Source organism: Somniosus microcephalus, chromosome 24 (genome assembly GCF_052327205.1).
Source record: "Somniosus microcephalus isolate GS21.2 chromosome 24, FLI_Smic_1.0, whole genome shotgun sequence".
Classification (NCBI taxonomy): domain Eukaryota; kingdom Metazoa; phylum Chordata; class Chondrichthyes; order Squaliformes; family Somniosidae; genus Somniosus; species Somniosus microcephalus.
In genome coordinates this window covers 21237223-21254863 of record NC_141010.1, presented here as the reverse complement: position 1 = coordinate 21254863, position 17641 = coordinate 21237223, and the positions used below count along the sequence as shown (strand labels likewise).

The window sequence follows — 17641 nt, the reverse complement described above, 5'->3', positions numbered from 1 at the left end:
GTTGTTACGGTTACAACTGAGGGCCTCCCTGTCTTCTCCTAACGTTGTATTGTGTTGATATGGAGGATGTGGAAAGAAGAAGAAAGTGCACCTGCCTGGCAGGTTCCTCGCTCTTCGATACATACCCATCTGGAGGGCGAAAGATATAATGGGGTGGTGGAATTAGTATTAAGTAGCTGGTTACTTTCCGTTTAGCTTCTGGCCAAAGCAAGGTGGTGCAATGGCATAGATCCTGGAGCTTTATACAACACGAGTCGTTAATTCTGTGCAGTGCTGCCTACTTGTGATATTACAGCAATCTTTACATGTACATGTTCAGATTGCGGTTTCCTCAGAACCCATCAAGCTAGGCTACACTCCTATGGTGTGCGCCTATGGTGTGTAGGTGATCCATCTCACTCAAAGAATGAAGACACTATCAAGTCGGCAATCTATCCTTTCGGGTTGACAGACTTTCCCCTTCCCCCACCCCACCCCATGACTGAGGCAGGCCTGTACGAACCAGTGGTGACAATTCACATGTGCTGTTGGTGGAACTGCTGCCTTTGAAGTCAAGTTCTCCGTTCCTCTAGTGAGAACAGTGTTGCCCAGTTTACATCCTAGTATTGCTGCTGTAAAATAAAGAAGATGTAAGCGGTGGAAATTGTTACTCTCCAGAGTTTGTCAGCTTAAAAACTCGTCCGGGTGGGGGTGTGGAGAGAGAGAATTGAGTAACTTCCCTCCATGTTCTGCTTCATCTGGAAAACACAGAGGGGAATTTGGTCAGTAATATTAGCTTCCAGTAGAGGTCAGTACTCTGCAGAACCTGGTGTAGATAACAGCTGTGGCTTCCCTTGCCCCACAATGAGTACAGCTTGGTTCACTCCAATGCCAAAAAACCTTCGCATTTCCAGAGTGAATTAAACTGAGTTCATTGTAAACTACTTTTGATTTGCTAGCAGCTGACCTGTTTTACTTGTCTTGAGCGGAAAATGCAGGAGTTGTATGTAAAATCATACTATAATAACTTATCGTTGAGGGAGTCACTGGTCAGTAAACCCACCCAATGCTGTACTAGGCTGCTTTCCTGCAGTTGGTCAATATTCAGTGAAATTCTTTGAGATCAAAGAGCGTTTGTTTGAAGCTCTTTTTTTTGCAAAGTGGTAGAAATGTTGAAAGGAAACTTAACATTTCTACTGAAATTTGAAGCTGATTTTTTAATTAAATTAAATGGACTTTTTCTGAATCATTTTGTTAATGCATGCTGATTTCCGTTGCAGGTTTGTAGGAGTTTTGAGTGTGGGAGAGCGGCGCTAACACAGAGAGGTAGTTCAAATGACACCCAGTGTTCATGACTATATCTCTGCTGTCATATTGTCCAGGCATTTGTCCAAAACATTCAGCATTTTACAATAGCAGCATACAAAGGTTTCACCCTCTGCTTATCCAGTGATGGCAGTCTCCGGAACTGGGGCACAGTCTGTGTACCTTGTGGGTGCCCTCAATTTTGCAATGTCCAAGCCGGAACGTCTGAAACAGCTTTGTTTATTGGGACAGGTAACCCAGTCAACCAATAAGTCAGCTGGAAATGTGCCTGATGACCCCTATCGCAATCTATTGGGCTGATAATCAGCTGCAGTGTTTCTTGCAGCAATGTAATAATATGTGGTTGATAAATGGTAATGAGCGGCACACAATAGTGTGTGCGTGTGGTTTTAGTTTTTGCCAATTTCCTCTCCCCGTTTCCTGGCGAATATCATTCCGTGGGTGCCAGCAACCCTCCTGTACCTTGCACCAGTGGCCAGTTTTCATAAGTGAGCATGAACAGTGAGTGTTGGCAGTTTAACCATGGACCATCACAACCAAGCCCGATCTTGTCGCCCAATGTTGACACACGTGCACTTTGCAGCGAGAGACATTTGATAATCGGGCGTGGTAAGCTGGCCTCTCTCTGTTTGCCCCCTCCCTAGCTCAAATGTGTCGAGGCGAATTGCACTGTAACTGAGATTGCCCAACTCAGCAGCCCAGAAATCGAATCTGGGACCTTCTGGTGTCTTGAACTTAGTTATATACCACGTGGTGTGATTGTTCACTGAGCCATTGGAAGAGCTGTTTTACTTGGGAACAAAATTAAATTCTGGCTGATATAGTATTGAACTACTTAAATCCTGAGTTTTTCCAGCATTTTCTGTTATTTCGGATTTCCAGCATCTGCAGTATTTTGCTATCGTACTAGTGTTTGGTTCACTGCCACGCCTCTTGTAGGGATGCCTACCTTGAAGAAGTTCTGCTCTTCTCTTCGACGGGATCTCCGTTTGGCTCTTCAACCTTGTTCATCTTCATTACTTTCAGTTTCCCTTCTCGTGTTTGCTTGTTTTGAATGCCTCTTAATGTCTCTTCACTTCTCTTTTGTTCTCTCCCAGCCTGGCCTTTCAATCTATTTCATTTCCTGTGCCTTTCCAGTCTTGACAAAGGGTTTGACCCGAAACGTTGACTCCATTTTCTCTCCACGGATGTTGCCTGGCCTGCTGAGTTTTTCCAGCATTTTCTGTTGTTACTTCAATCAATACCTGGGTGATTCTGGATAGCTACTGGCCTCCCTCTTAATTGCACGTTGGCTGGCTTAAGAGATCTGATACTGTACATATATCGAATACGTTTATCAAATATAAAGTAATACAGTTATCGGCAGGGAGCGGGATTATCAGTATTGATAACTCTGTCATTGGATATTTTGTTGCCTACATCTGCATTCCATGTTCTAAGCTGGCAGGCCGCAGGATACAACTACGGTTTTTAAAGGCATCCCTCGGTGACCTGAACAGGGTTTCAGAAAGTCGTTGAATTTGAAAATGTTAAGTTTTACTTTAGACTTTGATCAATTGATAACTGCTGACGGAACAAGCATTTGCATCAGAGTTGATGTTGATTTAAGGCATCTTGACACTGATATTTAATTCGATGATACAGTATCTGTCATGATGTACTGTGTGGTGGGTGGATGGGTGGAGGAGGAAAAATCCCCTTTCCTCCCACGACTTACAAAACCACTTAGTCTTGTTACCTCCTGCATTCTCCATTTTGCAGATAACCAACATTTGTACAGAATCTATGTGAGATTCTGTTATGCAATTTAAAACTGACCATGGATTTTGGGATATGCGCATTTAAGCTCAAAGGCAGGAGTGTCTTTTTTGTGTGTCTAGTAGTCATCACAACAGCTTTATACAGCATCTTTAATGCAGAAAAATGTCTCAAAAGTGCTCCACAGAGGCATACAGTGCTGCCGACTGAGCTGGATTCTTCCCATCACACAGTTGTGTCCAGTCTATTCAATTATAAAGCTGTCTTATTCACATTCTGGTCGTCTTTCTCTAGTAATGTGATTGTAACTGTGAAATTCAGTAACCTTTTCCTTATAATCTGCAGGCATTGTCTCAGTGACTTGAAGAATCTGCAATTGCCCAGAAAATTGTTTTCCTAAATATAAAATATCAATCTCCAGCACCATGCGGGTAAGTTTGAGTGCTAAAATATCTTGTTTCTTTGATTCCACAGCATTTGTAAATGCAGCCTCTTGCTGCAGTTGAACAGGGAGGCTTCTTTCTTTTAAAATTGGGTTACTTACACTGTTAACCTGAATTAGTTTATATTTTTAAAATATGTAATTTTTGCCTAGCTCCTCATTCCCAGAAGGTGCATTTCCAAATGCTGGATTGGGGTGAGTGACTGAATAATTTTTCAACTTTAGCTCGAATCCCCTTTAGTTACGCTGTTTTGATATGAGCTCGGAAAATTGAGGGCGGTAGAAACTTGGCGGCATTTGCAATTCGCGGCCCTTACAATTACAACACGAGATTGAATTTGAAGGCAGGAAGCGAGTGCTGTAGTGATTTTAAATGTTCGGTCCTCTGGGATCCCTTAACTATATGTATATTGCAATTGACAGTAGACAGTAATTTTAAGGTTCTGTTTCTGGTTGGAGGCACTGTGTGTGCACACTTGCCTCTGTATAAAATATTGCTAGTAATACCAAGTGTTGAACCCTGATCTTTCCCACTCAGAACAGCTCGGAATCTGATTTACTCCAAATTTCAAATCTGGACTTAGACGCTTAACAATTAGGGAGACAAATAGAAACAGAAATACAAGACAGAAGTCAAAGAAGCCCGTTTGCCTTTCGGTTTTCCCTTCAAGGAGTCGCTAGTGGTCAGAATTTGCTGCCTGTATGCATGCAGAACTGAATTTTAGCTCTCTTTGTGAATACTAGATAAAAGTTTGTAAAATTCATAAAAAGAACAAACTTGCACGTATACAGCATCTTTCTACATCTGTAGAAAGTCCCAAATGTTTTACAATCCGTGGATTAGCTTTTGAAGCACAGTCACTAGAAGTTTCTTGCCTTGTTGATGGTCTGTACCACTCATTACTGATCCTGGTATCAAACTGCTGTTTTTGTCCATCTAAGTCCCTACTCTTCAAAAGTAACTTGTTGTGCAAAATAATTTTTGAGATGTTTTGACAAAGTGCTAAGTAAATGCAAGTATTGTCCTGTAAGATTCCTTTTTCAGTTTTATTTGCAAATGCCAAACATGTAGTTTCTCTTAATTTTTAACATACAGATAGGTGCTTTGATCTCTCGCCACACTGTCAGAAAGCTGTTCAGAGCATCAGCACCGCAATTGGTAACTTGCAGAACCTTCCTTTGTGTTGCATCCTTGTCGTCTCAGCAACTTTTGCTAATTTTATGTGTGCTTTGATTTCAGATGGACCTGGAAGAGGGAAAGGGCGGTACAGGCCTCCGCCAGTATTATCTATCAAAAATAGAAGAACTACAGGTGATTTACCATGGCAGAACCAAACCTCTGAGAAGTAGTAAGGGAAAAGCAACTCTAAAATGCATCACTTACAAAATCCAGAAATAAGGAAGAAAATAGCTAATCTGCATTTGTAGTAACTAACTTTTTACTTGAAATAATTGAGGTCCGAAATGTTAATTTTCCAATAGTCTGACCCATTACAATAATTTATTTTTCTCCTTGATAATGCCCTTTGTAACTTGCAAGAGGGATGTTCCTAACTCCGGGGGGGGTGCGCTAAGCCTCGTGTAAAATAAACAGAACTTTATTTCCTGCATCAGTCAGTAAAATAAATACATAATTGCTCGTCAAATCAGGCAATTAAAAAAAAACTTGTTTTTATGGGATGTGGGCGTCGCTGGCGATGCCAGCATTTAATGCCCATCCCTAGTTGTCCTTGAGAAGGTGGTGGTGAGCCGCCGCCTTGAACCGCTGCAGCCCGTGTGGTGATGGTACTCCCACAGTGTTGTTAGGGAGGGAGTTCCAGGATTTTGATCCAGCGACGATGAAGGATTGGCGATATACTTCTAAGTAAGGATGGTGTGTGACTTGGAGGGGAACTTGGAGATGGTGATGTTCCCATGTGCCTGCTGCCCTTGTCCTAGGTGGAAGAGGTCGTGGGTTTGGGAGGTGCTGCCAAAGAAGCCTTGGCGAGTTGCTGCAGTGCATCTTGTAGATGATATGATGCATGGCAGATACAGTATAATGTGGATAAATGCGAGGTTATCCACTTTGGTGGCAAAAACAGGAAGACAGATTATTACCTGAACGGCAATAGATTGGGAAAAGAGGAAGTGCAGCGAGACCTGGGTGTCCTTGTGCACCAGTCGCTGAAGGTAAGCATGCAGGTGCAGCAGGCGGTTAAGAAGGCAAATGGTATGTTGGCCTTCATAGCAAGAGGATTCGAGTACAGGAGCAAGGATGTCTTGCTGCAGTTGTACAGGGCCTTGGTGAGACCACACCTTGAGTATTGTTTGCAGTTTTGGTCGCCTTATCTGAGGAAGGATGTTCTTGCCATGGAGGGAGTGCAGCGAAGATTCACCAGACTAATACCTGGGATGGCAGGAATGACGTATGAAGAGAGATTGGGTCGATTAGGTTTATATTCGCTAGAGTTTAGAAGAATGAGAGGGAATCTCATTGAAACTTATAAAATTCTAACAGGACTAGACAGACTAGATGCAGGAAGGATGTTCCCGATGGCGGGGGAGTCCAGAACCAGGGGGTCGCAGTCCAAGGATAAAGGGTAAGCCATTTAGGACTGAAATGAGGAATTTCTTCACCCAGAGAGCGGTGAACCTGTGGAATTCTCTACCACAGAAGGCAGTTGAGGCCAACTTATTAAATATATTCAAGAAGGAGTTAGATATATTTCTTAAGGCTAAAGGGATCAAGGGATATGGGGAGAAAGCAGGGACAGGGTACTGAATTTGGATGATCAGCCATGATCTCATTAAATGGCGGAGCAGGCTCGAGGGGCCGAATGACCTACTCCTGCTCCTATCTTCTATGTTTCTATGGTACACACTGCAACCACGGTACGCTGGTGGTGGAGGGAGTGAATGTTTAAGGTGCTGGATGGGGTGCCAATCAAGCGGGCTGCTTTGTCCTGGATGGTGTCGAGCTTCTTGAGTGTTGTTGGAGCTGCACGCATCCAGGCAAGTGGAGAGTATTCCATCACACTCCTCACTTGTGCCTTGTAGATGGTGGAAAGACGTATCATGGAAGTCCAGTATATAGTTGCCAGCCAAATTATGAAATCAGTTTCTAAAATGTATCAAATAACTCACTATTGTTTATGCTGTCATTTGCCTTTCAACACTGCAGTCGATTTTATTTTATTTGTGTTAAAATTGATAACTTTTGTTGGTTAAAAAGTTGGGAATCGTTTCTCTCCTGATGGGTTTAACAATGTTTTTTAGACACTGTCCGTAGCAGCATATTTGAATTCTAAAATTTACTGACGCCCAGGCAGTCCTCCAGTGTTCTCATTTGAATTTGTTTACTAGCATCTAGTCTTTGTATGTGAATTGCTACCATTTGAAATGAATATGAACATTGCCATTTCTAATACCCTCCTCCCCCTCTCTCTCTTAAAGCTTATTGTTAACGATAAGAGTCAGAATCTCCGACGTCTGCAGGCTCAAAGAAATGAACTCAATGCCAAAGGTAATTAAAAATGCTGTGGGACAATATTCTGTATGGTGTTGCTGTATAGCTCATTTGAACTGGGATTGTGCTCCATCTCTTATCAGTGCAAATTCTTGTTATGCCTAAACTAACGATCATTTGGCTGTCAGTGCAGCAAAGAAATTTAAAACTAATCTCCTAGCAGATGCTAAAGTTCTGTCCATTATTTAGCGCGTACAGTGGTTCTTGTAGCCATCGCAGCAGAGTATAAATCACACTAGGGGCACCAAGTGTTGGTAAAGGGTAAATGCAGATGAGATCCACGTTGGCATCACTCATCCGTTGGCCTCTGCCCAATGAATTTTGATTCCTTCCCCATCCACCCACACAGTTCCCTTCGGCAATGTATGTAGCCCTGTTGCACCAAAGGAATGCAGGCGGGGCTCAGGGTTTTGACTCGACTGGTTAATTTTAGTATTAATCTTGCATTTGGTTTCAGTTCAGTCATTTTTTTTTTAACTGGTACACACTACAGCGATAACCAGCAAAGTCAATAGTGGAGTCTGTTATCCGTGCTAGAATTATACAAAGAAATGAACTCCATGCCAAAGGTAATTAAAAATGCTGTGGGACAATATTCTGCATGGTGTTGCTGTATATCTCATTTGAACTGAGATTGTGCTCCATCTCTTATTCGTGCAAATTCTTGTTATGCCTAAACTAACGATCATTTGGCTGTCAATGCTGCAAAGACATTTAAAATGAATCTCCTAGCAGATGGTAAAGTTCTGTCCATTATTTAGCACTTACAGTGGTTCTTGTAGACATTTCAAGGGAGAAAATTAACAAAGATTAAATTCATTTTATTTAGGAACTATCCTGAAAATTATTTTCTGAGAGGCACATAAGAATCAGGAGTAGGCCACACGGCTGCTCGAGCCTGCTCCACCATTCAGTAAGATCATGGCTGATCTTCGACCTCAACTCCACTTTCCTGCCGGATCCCCATATCCCTTGATTCCCCTAGAGTCCAAAGACCTATCTGTCTCAGCCTTGAAGATACTCGATGATTCACCATCCACAGCCCTTTGAGGTATACATTCACATCCCTCTGACTGGAGACATTCCTCCTCGTCTCTGTCCTAAACGGCCAACCCCTTAACCTGAGACTATGCCCCCCTAGTTCTAGACTCTCCAGCCAGGGGAAGCAATCTCTCAGCATCTACCCTGTCAATCCCCCTCAGAATCTTGTATGTTTCAATGAGATCACCTCTCATTCTTCTAAACTCCAGAGAGTATCGGCCCAATCTACTCAATCTCTCCTCATAGGACAGCACTCTCATCCCAGGGATCAATCTAGTGAAGCTTTGTCGCACTGCCTCTTAAGGTCCTCAAATAAGGAGACCAAAATTCTGCACAGTACTCCAGGTGTGGTCTCGCCAAAGCCCTGTACAATGCTTGCTGTACCTACATGCTAACTCTGTGTTTCCTGTATGAGGAACACATTCATTTAATAGTTTCTCACCTTTTTAAAATAAAAAATGTTCTGTTTTTCTATTCATCCTACCAAACCTCACATTTCCTCACATTATACCCCATCTGCCACCTCATTGCCCACTCACTTTACCGATCTACACCCCTCTGCAGGCTCTTTTTGTCCTTGTCACAGCTTACTTTCCCACCTAGCTTTGTATCGTCAGCAAACTTGGATACATTACACTTGGTCCCTTCATTTAAGCCCTTAAAATAGACTAAATAGCTGAGGCCCAAGCACTGATCCTTGTGGCAGCCCACTAGTTACAGCCTGCCAGCCTAAAAATGATCCGTTTACCCCTACTCTCTGTTTGTTTTCTGTCCGTTAACCAATCCTCTGTCCATGCTAATATATTACCCCCCAACCCCATGAGCCCTTATCTTGCGTAAAACTAACTTATGTGAACGGTAGCATAGTGGTTATGTCACTGGGCTAGTAATCCAGAGGCCTGGACTAATGATCCAGAGACGCGAGTTCAAATCCCACCATGGCAGCTGGGAAATTTAAATGCAGTTAATTAAATAAACCTGGAACAAAAAGCTACTATCGGTGACCATGAAACTATCGGATTGTCGTAGAAACCCCATCTGGTTCACTAATGTTCTTTTAGGGAAGGAAATCTGCCGTCTTTACCCGGTCTGGCCGATATGTGACTCCAGACCCACAGCAATGTGGTGGACTCTTAACTGCCCTCTGAAGTGGCCCAACAAGACACTCAGTTGTAACAAACTGCTACAAAAAACAATAAGAAGAATAAAACCGGACGGACCACCCGGCATCGACCTCGGCACCGGCTTCAAACACAACAAAGGCACACCCAGCCCAGTCGACACTGCAAAGTCCTCCTCACTAACATCTGGGGACTTGTGCCAAAATTGGGAGAACTGTCCCACAGACTAGTCAAGCAACAGCCTGACATAGTCATACTCACAATCATACCTTTCAGCCAATGCCCCAGATTCCTCCATCACCATCCCTGGGTATGTCCTGTCCCGCCGGCAGGACAGACCCACCAGAGGTGGCGGCACAGTGGTATTCAGGAGGGAGTGGCCCTGGGAGTCCTCAACATTGACTCCGGACCCCATGAAGTCTCGTGGCTTCAGGTCAAGCATGGGCAAGGAAACCTCCTGCTGATTACCACCTACCGCCCTCCCTCAGCTGATGAATCTGTACTCCTCCATGTTGAACATCACTTGGAAGAAGCACTAAGGGTAGCAAGGGCACAGAATGTACTCTGGTGGGGGACTTCAATGTCTAGCACCAAGAGTGGCTCGGTAGCACCGCTACTGACCGAGCTGGCCGAGTCCTGAAGAACATAATTGCCAGACTAACTACGGCAGGTGATGAGAGAACCAACAAGAGGGGAAAAACCTACTTGACCTCGTCCTCACCAGTCTATCTGTCGCAGATGCATCTGTCCATGACCGCATTGGTAGCAGTGACCACCGCACAGTCCTTGTGGAGACAAAATCTCATCTTCACACTGAGGACACCCTCCATCGTGTTGTGTGACACACCCACCGTGCTAAATGGGATAGATTCAGAACAGATCTAGCAGCTCAAAACTGGGCATCCATGAGGCGCTGTGGGCCATCAGCAGCAGCAGAATTGTATTCCACCATAATCTGTAAACTTATGGCCCGGCATATCCCTCATTCTACCATTACCATCAAGCCAGTCGACCAACCCTGGTTCAATGACGTGTGCAGAAAAGCATGCCAGGAGCAGCACCAAGCGTACCTAAAAATGAGGTGCAAACCTGGGGAAGATGCAACACAGGATTACATGCATGCTAAACAGCATGCTATAGACAGAGCTAAGTGATCCCACAATCAACGGATCCGATCAAAGCTCTGCAGTCCTGCCACATCCAGTCGTGAATGGTGGTGGACAATTAAACAACGAACGGGACGAGGAGGCTCCAGGAATATTCCCATCCTCAATGCTGCTGGAGCCCATCACGCGAGTGCAAAAGACAAGGCTGAAGTGTTTGCAACCATCTTCAGCCAGAAGTACCAAGTGGATGATCCATATCGGCCTCCTCTTGAGGTACCCACCATCACAGAAGCCAGTCTTCAGGCAGTTCGATTCACTCCACGTGATATCAAGAAACGGCTGAGCGCACTGGATACAGCAAAGGCTGTGGGCCCTTACAACATCCCGGCTGTCATGCTGAAGACTTGTGCTCCAGCACTAGCCGCGCCTCTAGCCAAACTGTTCCAGTACAGCTACAACACTGGCATCTACCCGACAATATGGAAACTGCCCAGGTATGTCCTGTCCACAAAAAGCAGAACAAATCCAATCTGGCCAATTACTGCCCCATCCGTCTACTCTCAATCATCAGCAAAGTGATGGAAAGTGTTGTCGGCAGTGCTATCAAGTGGCACTTACTCACCAATAACCTGCTCACTGATGCTCAGATTGGATTCTGCCAAGACCACTCGGCTCCAGACCTCATTACCTTGGTCCAAACATGGACGAAAGAGCTGAATTCCCGAGGTGAGGTGAGGGTGACCGCCCTTGACATCAAGGCAGCATTTGACCGAGTGTGGCATCAAGGAGCTCTAGTAAAATTGATGGGAATCAGGGGAAAACTTTCCACTGGCTGGAGTCATACCTCGTTCAAAGGAAGATGGTAGTGGTTGTTGGAGGTCAATCGTCTCAGCCCCAGCACATCGCTTCAGGAGTCCCTCAGGGCAGTGCCCTAGGCTCAACCATCTTCAGCTGCTTCATCAATGACCTTCCCTCCATCATAAGGTCAGAAATGGGGATGTTCGCAGATGATTGCACAGTGTTGAGTTCCAATCGCAACTCCTGAGATAATGAAGCAGTCCATGCCCGAATGCAGCAAGACCTGGATGACATTCAGGCTTGGGCTGATAAATGGCAAGTAACATTCACACCACACAAGTGCCAGGCAATGACTATCTCCAACAAGCGAGAGTCTAATCGCCGGCCCTTGACATTCAACGGCATTACCATCACGGAATCCCCCACCATCAACATCCTGGGGGTCACCATTGACCAGCAACTTAACTGGACCAGCCACATAAATACTGTGGCAACAAGAGCAGGTCAGAGGCTAGGTATTCTGTGGCGAGTGTCTCACCTCCTGACTCCCCAAAACCTTTCCACCATCTACAAGGCACAAGTCAGGAGTGTGATAGAATACTCTCCACTTGCCTGGATGAGTGCAGCTCCAACAACACAAGAAGCTCTACACCATCCAGGACAAAGCAGTCCGCTTTATTGGCACCCCATCCACCACCTTAAACATTCACTCTCTGCACCACCGGCGCTCCGTGGCTGCAGTGTGTACCATCTACAAAATGCACTGCAGCAACTCGCCAAGGCCTCTTCGGCAGCACCTCCCAAACCTGTGACCTCTTCCACCTAGAAGGACATGGTCAGTAGGCGCATAGGAACACCATTCACCTGCAAGTCCCCCTCCAAGTTACACACAATCCTGACTTGGAAATATATCGCTGTTCCTTCATCGTCGCTGGGTCAAAATCCTGGAACCTCCCTCCCTAACAGCACTGTGGGAGTAAGGACTGCTGCGGTTCAAGAAGGCGACTCACTGCCACCTTCTCAAGGGCAATTGGGTGTGGACAATACATGCTGGCCTTGCCAGCGACACCCACATACCAGGAACAAATAAAAAAAAACTGTTAATCTGACACCTTATTGAATGCCTTTTGGAAATTTAGCTCAAACGTTTGGCTCAGATTATGTGAAATTATGAGAGCTAACTTGAATCTGTTTTATTGTTTGAATCTGTTATGAGATTTATTTCATCTTTTTCTCTTCTGTGAAACGGGGTATTTTTTTGGTGGATCTATGAGATGGTATCAACCCAAGACTTAAACCTTACTGAAAATTAAACTTGCATGAAGTAATTGTAAATGTTTCTTACAGTGCGCATGTTGCGGGAAGAACTACAGCTATTACAGGAGCAGGGGTCTTATGTCGGAGAGGTGGTTCGAGCTATGGACAAGAAGAAGGTGCTCGTCAAGGTAATTTTGCAGTGTCTTATGCAAGTGAAGGTTGCACCCATGGGGGCACTGATTGCAGAATTTATACTGAGCTGGAAAGGTCTGATAACTGGAACATTGCAAAGGTTTTTTTTCCCACACGTGGAATAAATTCTGTAGTGTTCCTGGTGAACATTCTATTTCAGAAAACCGATCTCTTAAATTCGATACACGGGGCTTGCGATTGATTGAAAACTCCTAAGCACCTGTTAGTCTAGCATGTGTAGTTTCTGATGCCCAAAATAAAGGTTTAAACTAAAAATTCAAAAATACATGTTTCACAACATTATTAAATGTATGCATTGGATTGTCTTTTTTGTTTCTTTTAATGCTTTCATTGAAGTCATTACTTCGAGGCCTCAGCCTCCTTAGATTGTACAGTTTGAGCATGTGCAGCATACCTAGAAAGCAGAACTGTTCAGTCAGCTCCACTGCTGGGATATTTTTCTTTAGCCCCTATCACTTTCTACTTGGAACCTTTGGGAAAAACAAAGACAAATTTTCAAAGCTTTACTTGGGTAAAATTTCTATTTTTTTAGAACAACAGGCTGTGTATAACAATATGTTGACGACACACCTGTTACAGCTTTTGTGTTTTTTTAAACTGCAAAAAATGTATTAAACTGAGGGAGAGAGAGCAGGGGTAGGGAGAGAGATGAGAGTCTGAGAGAAAGTGGGTCCTTATTTAATATTACTTCAATTTTCCAAAAAAAACCCATCAGTTAAATTTTGAAACCTCTGTTTTGCTGACAGAACATGTCACTGCTGATTGCATTCACCTGCGAGATAGAGATTCTAATTTGTAACCCCAATGTGTCTGCTCATGTGAACTTGCATCTGTTGTATGGATGTTTTTTCCCCTATTTTGATACCTAACCATGACTTTCCTGGAGTTGTGCAATTTGTGTCTGAATCGGTATGGGTTAATTCATTAGCAATTCCCTATTCAGTGTTGCTTGCCCTGCTCTCTCTCCCTCAGTTTAATACATTTTTTGCAGTTTAAAAAAACACAAAAGCTGCAACAGGTGTGTCTTCAACATATACTGTTATACACAGCCCGTTGTTCTAAAAAAAAAATATAGAAATTTTACCCAAATAAAGGAATATCTGGCATGAAATCCATAAGGTGTAATAATGGCCAGTATGGTGACTGCCCAAGATTACCTGTAATTTCTATAACAAAAGCTTTGAATCACGTGAATGGCTTTTGTTGTAGAACAGCTTTTCTATCAAGATTACAAAAAGCTCATACCTATTGCGGTAGATTCACGTCTGTGTCCTATCCTTGCTGACCACACTGCCCACTGTTTCTGCAGCAATGTCTGATGGCAGCCGGTCTTCACATAACGGTTGATACAAATCAGCTTCCTGTATACTGTATTTTCTTTTTCAACACTCATTGTGGTGAGGCATGAGTGTACTGGAGAGTGGGACATCATGTCCTTGGCACCGATGTGGAAGATGAGACTCCACACTTAATCCTAACTGCTCGAAGGATTGTTTATTGTAGTGGATTACAGGGCTGGCTGTTTAATCAAATATTTAAGCTTCTGGAATAGGGTAGGAACTCATTGTGGGAATCTTTTTCTGTGCTGATGTGTAGCCTGCTTGCTCAACCCACCTCAAGTAATGCAACATGTACAATCTTTCAGTTTTTTGTTGCTGCTTACAGTATGTAAGGTATGTAATTGAGTGGGAATTATTAAAGATTGATGATTTCCCTATTAATAATTGATGTGTGTTTTAAATAGTATGCCATCTCTAAGCGGCACAGCTTGTTGGAGCTGGAATGTGTTTTATGGAGTGTAAGGATACCGGCCTGCACTTGAGACGTTTCCCCACATGGTCATTTATTGACCTCCACTGCCAGGTGCTGTAACCACTAACAGCAAGTTAAAATTGGAGGGTTATTTACTCCATCCCACTGTCGGAAAACAACTTGCATTTCTACAGTACTTTTAACATAATCTGCCCAGAAGCACTTCAGAGGTGAAACAAGCCACTAAACTCTGATGGGAGAAGAGTTGAGGGGTGGTGGTGATCCAAATCATGGTTCAAAAGGTATGTTTTGTGGAGGCTTTTGAAGGAGCGGAGAGTGGCAGCCAAGCAGAGGGGTATAGGAAGAATGTTCCAGAATGGGGGTAGACGAGACAGGTAAAGGTTGTGTGGCCAAAGATAAAATGGAGGGGAGTGGTGCAAAGGCTATAAGGTTTAGAAGAATGGACTGGCATAAAGGGCTGGAAGAGGTTGTAGAAGTAGGAGGGGCAAAAGTATGGAAGGACTTGTAGACCAGGTTATTGAATTTGCAGTGTTGGAGAATGGAGAGCAAGTAGAGGTTGACCACAATGGGGGTGAAAGGAAGCAGTATTCAGTGAAGGATAGGATGTAGGTGGCACTGTTTTGGACAAATTATAGTTTACTTGAGTTGGAATTTAGGAGACTGGCGAACAGAACACTGGAGAATTTGAGCCTGGAGGTGATGAAGATGTGGATGAGGATTTCGGCAGCATTGGAATAAGCTGAGGGAGAGGACATACTGTTGTGGAGATGAAAAGAAGCAGTCTTGGTGGTGGCTTGGATGTGGGGTTTAAGCTCGGCTCAGGACACTGAAGTTGAAAACCACTGGGTTCAGTCTGAATGAGGGGATGGGATCTGGGGCGGGGTGGGATGTGGGCAGATGTTTTGGTAGGAGCTGAACAAATTGGCTTTCATCTTGCAGAGGTTACATTGGAGAAAGTTTTTGTTTGTCCTCAGCTTGAGGTCTGTACCTCCTAGCATCTAGTTACAGGGCCACATTGGTGGAGACTTTGGAAGGAGGGGCTCTGGATTTTGAAATCTATTGGTTGGGAAGTGCGAAGAAACCCAGTTATCACAAAATGGGACGGACAAGAGAAAAGCCAGTTATGCCATACTTGGTTTGATGTACAAATGAGTAGGCATTGTTAAGAATACCAGTGGTGAGGTGCAGTGCCATGGTGTAGATTTAGATTTACTCTTGCTCCTCCTCCTGCCTGGTGAGTTCCTAAATCCTAGATGAGCCACTATGTGGAGGTATAAGGTAGAAGCTTCACTACAGGATGAAGGAAAGCTGCCTCTGGGCCACTGTGCACCTTCTGATAGTTCATAGCAGGATTGATAAATCCTTGAGAGCTCAGAGAAGCTCCTGAGAAAATTCAAGAGTTTGTTTTTATTTCCTAAGTAGTTAATTTTTTCACATCTTTATTTGTATATTAACATGTAAGGATTGTTAACCTTTTTCTCCTTTTTATAAAAAAATACACTGACCTTAATCTTGTTTGTTTTTCTTTTGTAGGTTCATCCAGAGGGAAAATTTGTTGTGGATGTTGACAAGAACATTGACATTAATGATGTAAGTATGTTATTTGCAACTACAGGAAACTTTCGATTTACCGACACCTAAATAACCGGAAATCTCAGTTAACCGGCAAAATGCAGGAGTAGGTTCAGGTAAGTTTTACTTCATATTGTACTTGCCTTCCTCGATCTGTTGCTGTGCAAGGGTGTGGCTGCAGCTGTTGCTAAGCTACAGAGACGCTTGGAACTTGTGGCCATTGTTCTGAACCTGTTGCTAAGCAACGGGGTTTGTTGCTTTATACGGAGCTCTCAGCTCTCCGTATCTTTTACTATAGCTTTCGGTTATCCGGAATTTTTGATGAACCGGCACCACGTCGGTCCTGGATAAAAAAAAGTTTCCTGTATTGATTTTATGAGTGTATATTCAGTACTCACTAAGTGTCAAGTGCATTTGAACGTGATGATCATTTGATGTAAAATTTTTGTTCTGTATTGACAATGGAGGTAATCGAGTACCAGAATATACCTCGAGGCATGTACTACATGTTAAAAACGGGTTATTTTTAATTCTGTATAACTCATTGGAAGCAGTATTTAGAATATTTTAGGCACCCTGCCTTCAAAGGGAGATTGGCGCATTGTCGGGGGTTCAAAGACTAGAGGCTCTAGGTTATGAAGATTTACAAAACTTCATTTATTTTCATTGGAGAAAAGAATGAGGGACATGATCTGGGTTTTAAATAATGCTGAAAGCAATGGATATGTAGGTGAAAGCAGATTTAAGCTAACGTCGGACAGAGCATGAGTTTTAAATTAGTATGCTTCAATTGAGGCTAAGAATTCCACTACCACAGAGTAGAATCCCAACAAAAATGGTTAATAACATGTTATTCAACTGGATAAATACCTGTTCTAAGAACTAGATTGAAGATGAGTTTGAAATGCTGCCATACCACTGCTATAATTATTATATCTGTTTGTGCTCCTGCAAATTCTTTATATACAAAATGTGCAAAAATACCGATATGTAAACCAGTGTGACTTTTTTTTTAGAGAATAGATATAAATTTCCAAACATCTATCTGAAGCTCAGTGGTTGCTTACTGAATGCAGTTGTCAGAGTTGAATCGTGCGAGTTGTGAGTTTTGCTTGATTACTTTCAGGAGTTGGGAGATACTTTTATAGAGCTTTATTATTTTGGGTATAAATGTGGTTGGAAATTGAATGTTTTGGGTTCGAGTCAAATCCCAGCTGAGGGAAAATACAGATGATTTGTGGCGGGGAGTGCACATTGGGCTGTTTTTTTTTTAAGTTCTTAGTTTTATGTAAGTTCTTGGCTATCAAGATGATGTGCTTATGGGTGTGTGTATTGCTCTGTGAAAACAAAATGCCCTGGATTTAAACCTGTTTTGAAAGTCTGGCATTTCTTGGGAGATGTGAACTCAATTTATTTGCCAAAACTTGGCTTGCTGCTAACATCATACTGTTTTATAGTGTTGTGCAACTCTATTGAAATGTTATCTTTGATATCAAAACGTTTCTGGTCATCAAAGTGAAGGTCATCCAATCTGCGGTGTACCCAACCTCTCTGCAACTCGACCTGAATGATCCCCTACTGCATCAACGTGACTTTCCATTTCCACTCGGCCGTTCTTGTGAAATGGCTGAGTTATTTATCTGTAGTGATGGCGTGAGGGAGATTCAAGTTTGAGGCCAGCTGTCTGGAATTATTTTTCTGTCACCATTTACAGGAAACTTTTTTTTATCCAGCACGGACGGGACCACCG

General features: G+C 43.3%; 1 protein-coding gene across 2 annotated transcripts in view; it reads left to right on the top strand.

The window, feature by feature from the left end:
* Positions 1–17641, top strand: part of psmc5 (proteasome 26S subunit, ATPase 5) — a 33523-nt gene that overhangs the window by 3310 nt on the left and 12572 nt on the right. For both annotated transcript variants that reach the window (XM_085966301.1, XM_085966302.1), the window contains exons 2-6: positions 3409–3494; positions 4746–4817; positions 6938–7007; positions 12424–12521; positions 15853–15909. In XM_085966301.1, the coding sequence (XP_085822427.1) occupies positions 3489–3494; positions 4746–4817; positions 6938–7007; positions 12424–12521; positions 15853–15909 (303 nt within the window). In that variant the 5' untranslated portion in view covers positions 3409–3488. The remainder of the gene's footprint in view (positions 1–3408; positions 3495–4745; positions 4818–6937; positions 7008–12423; positions 12522–15852; positions 15910–17641) is intronic.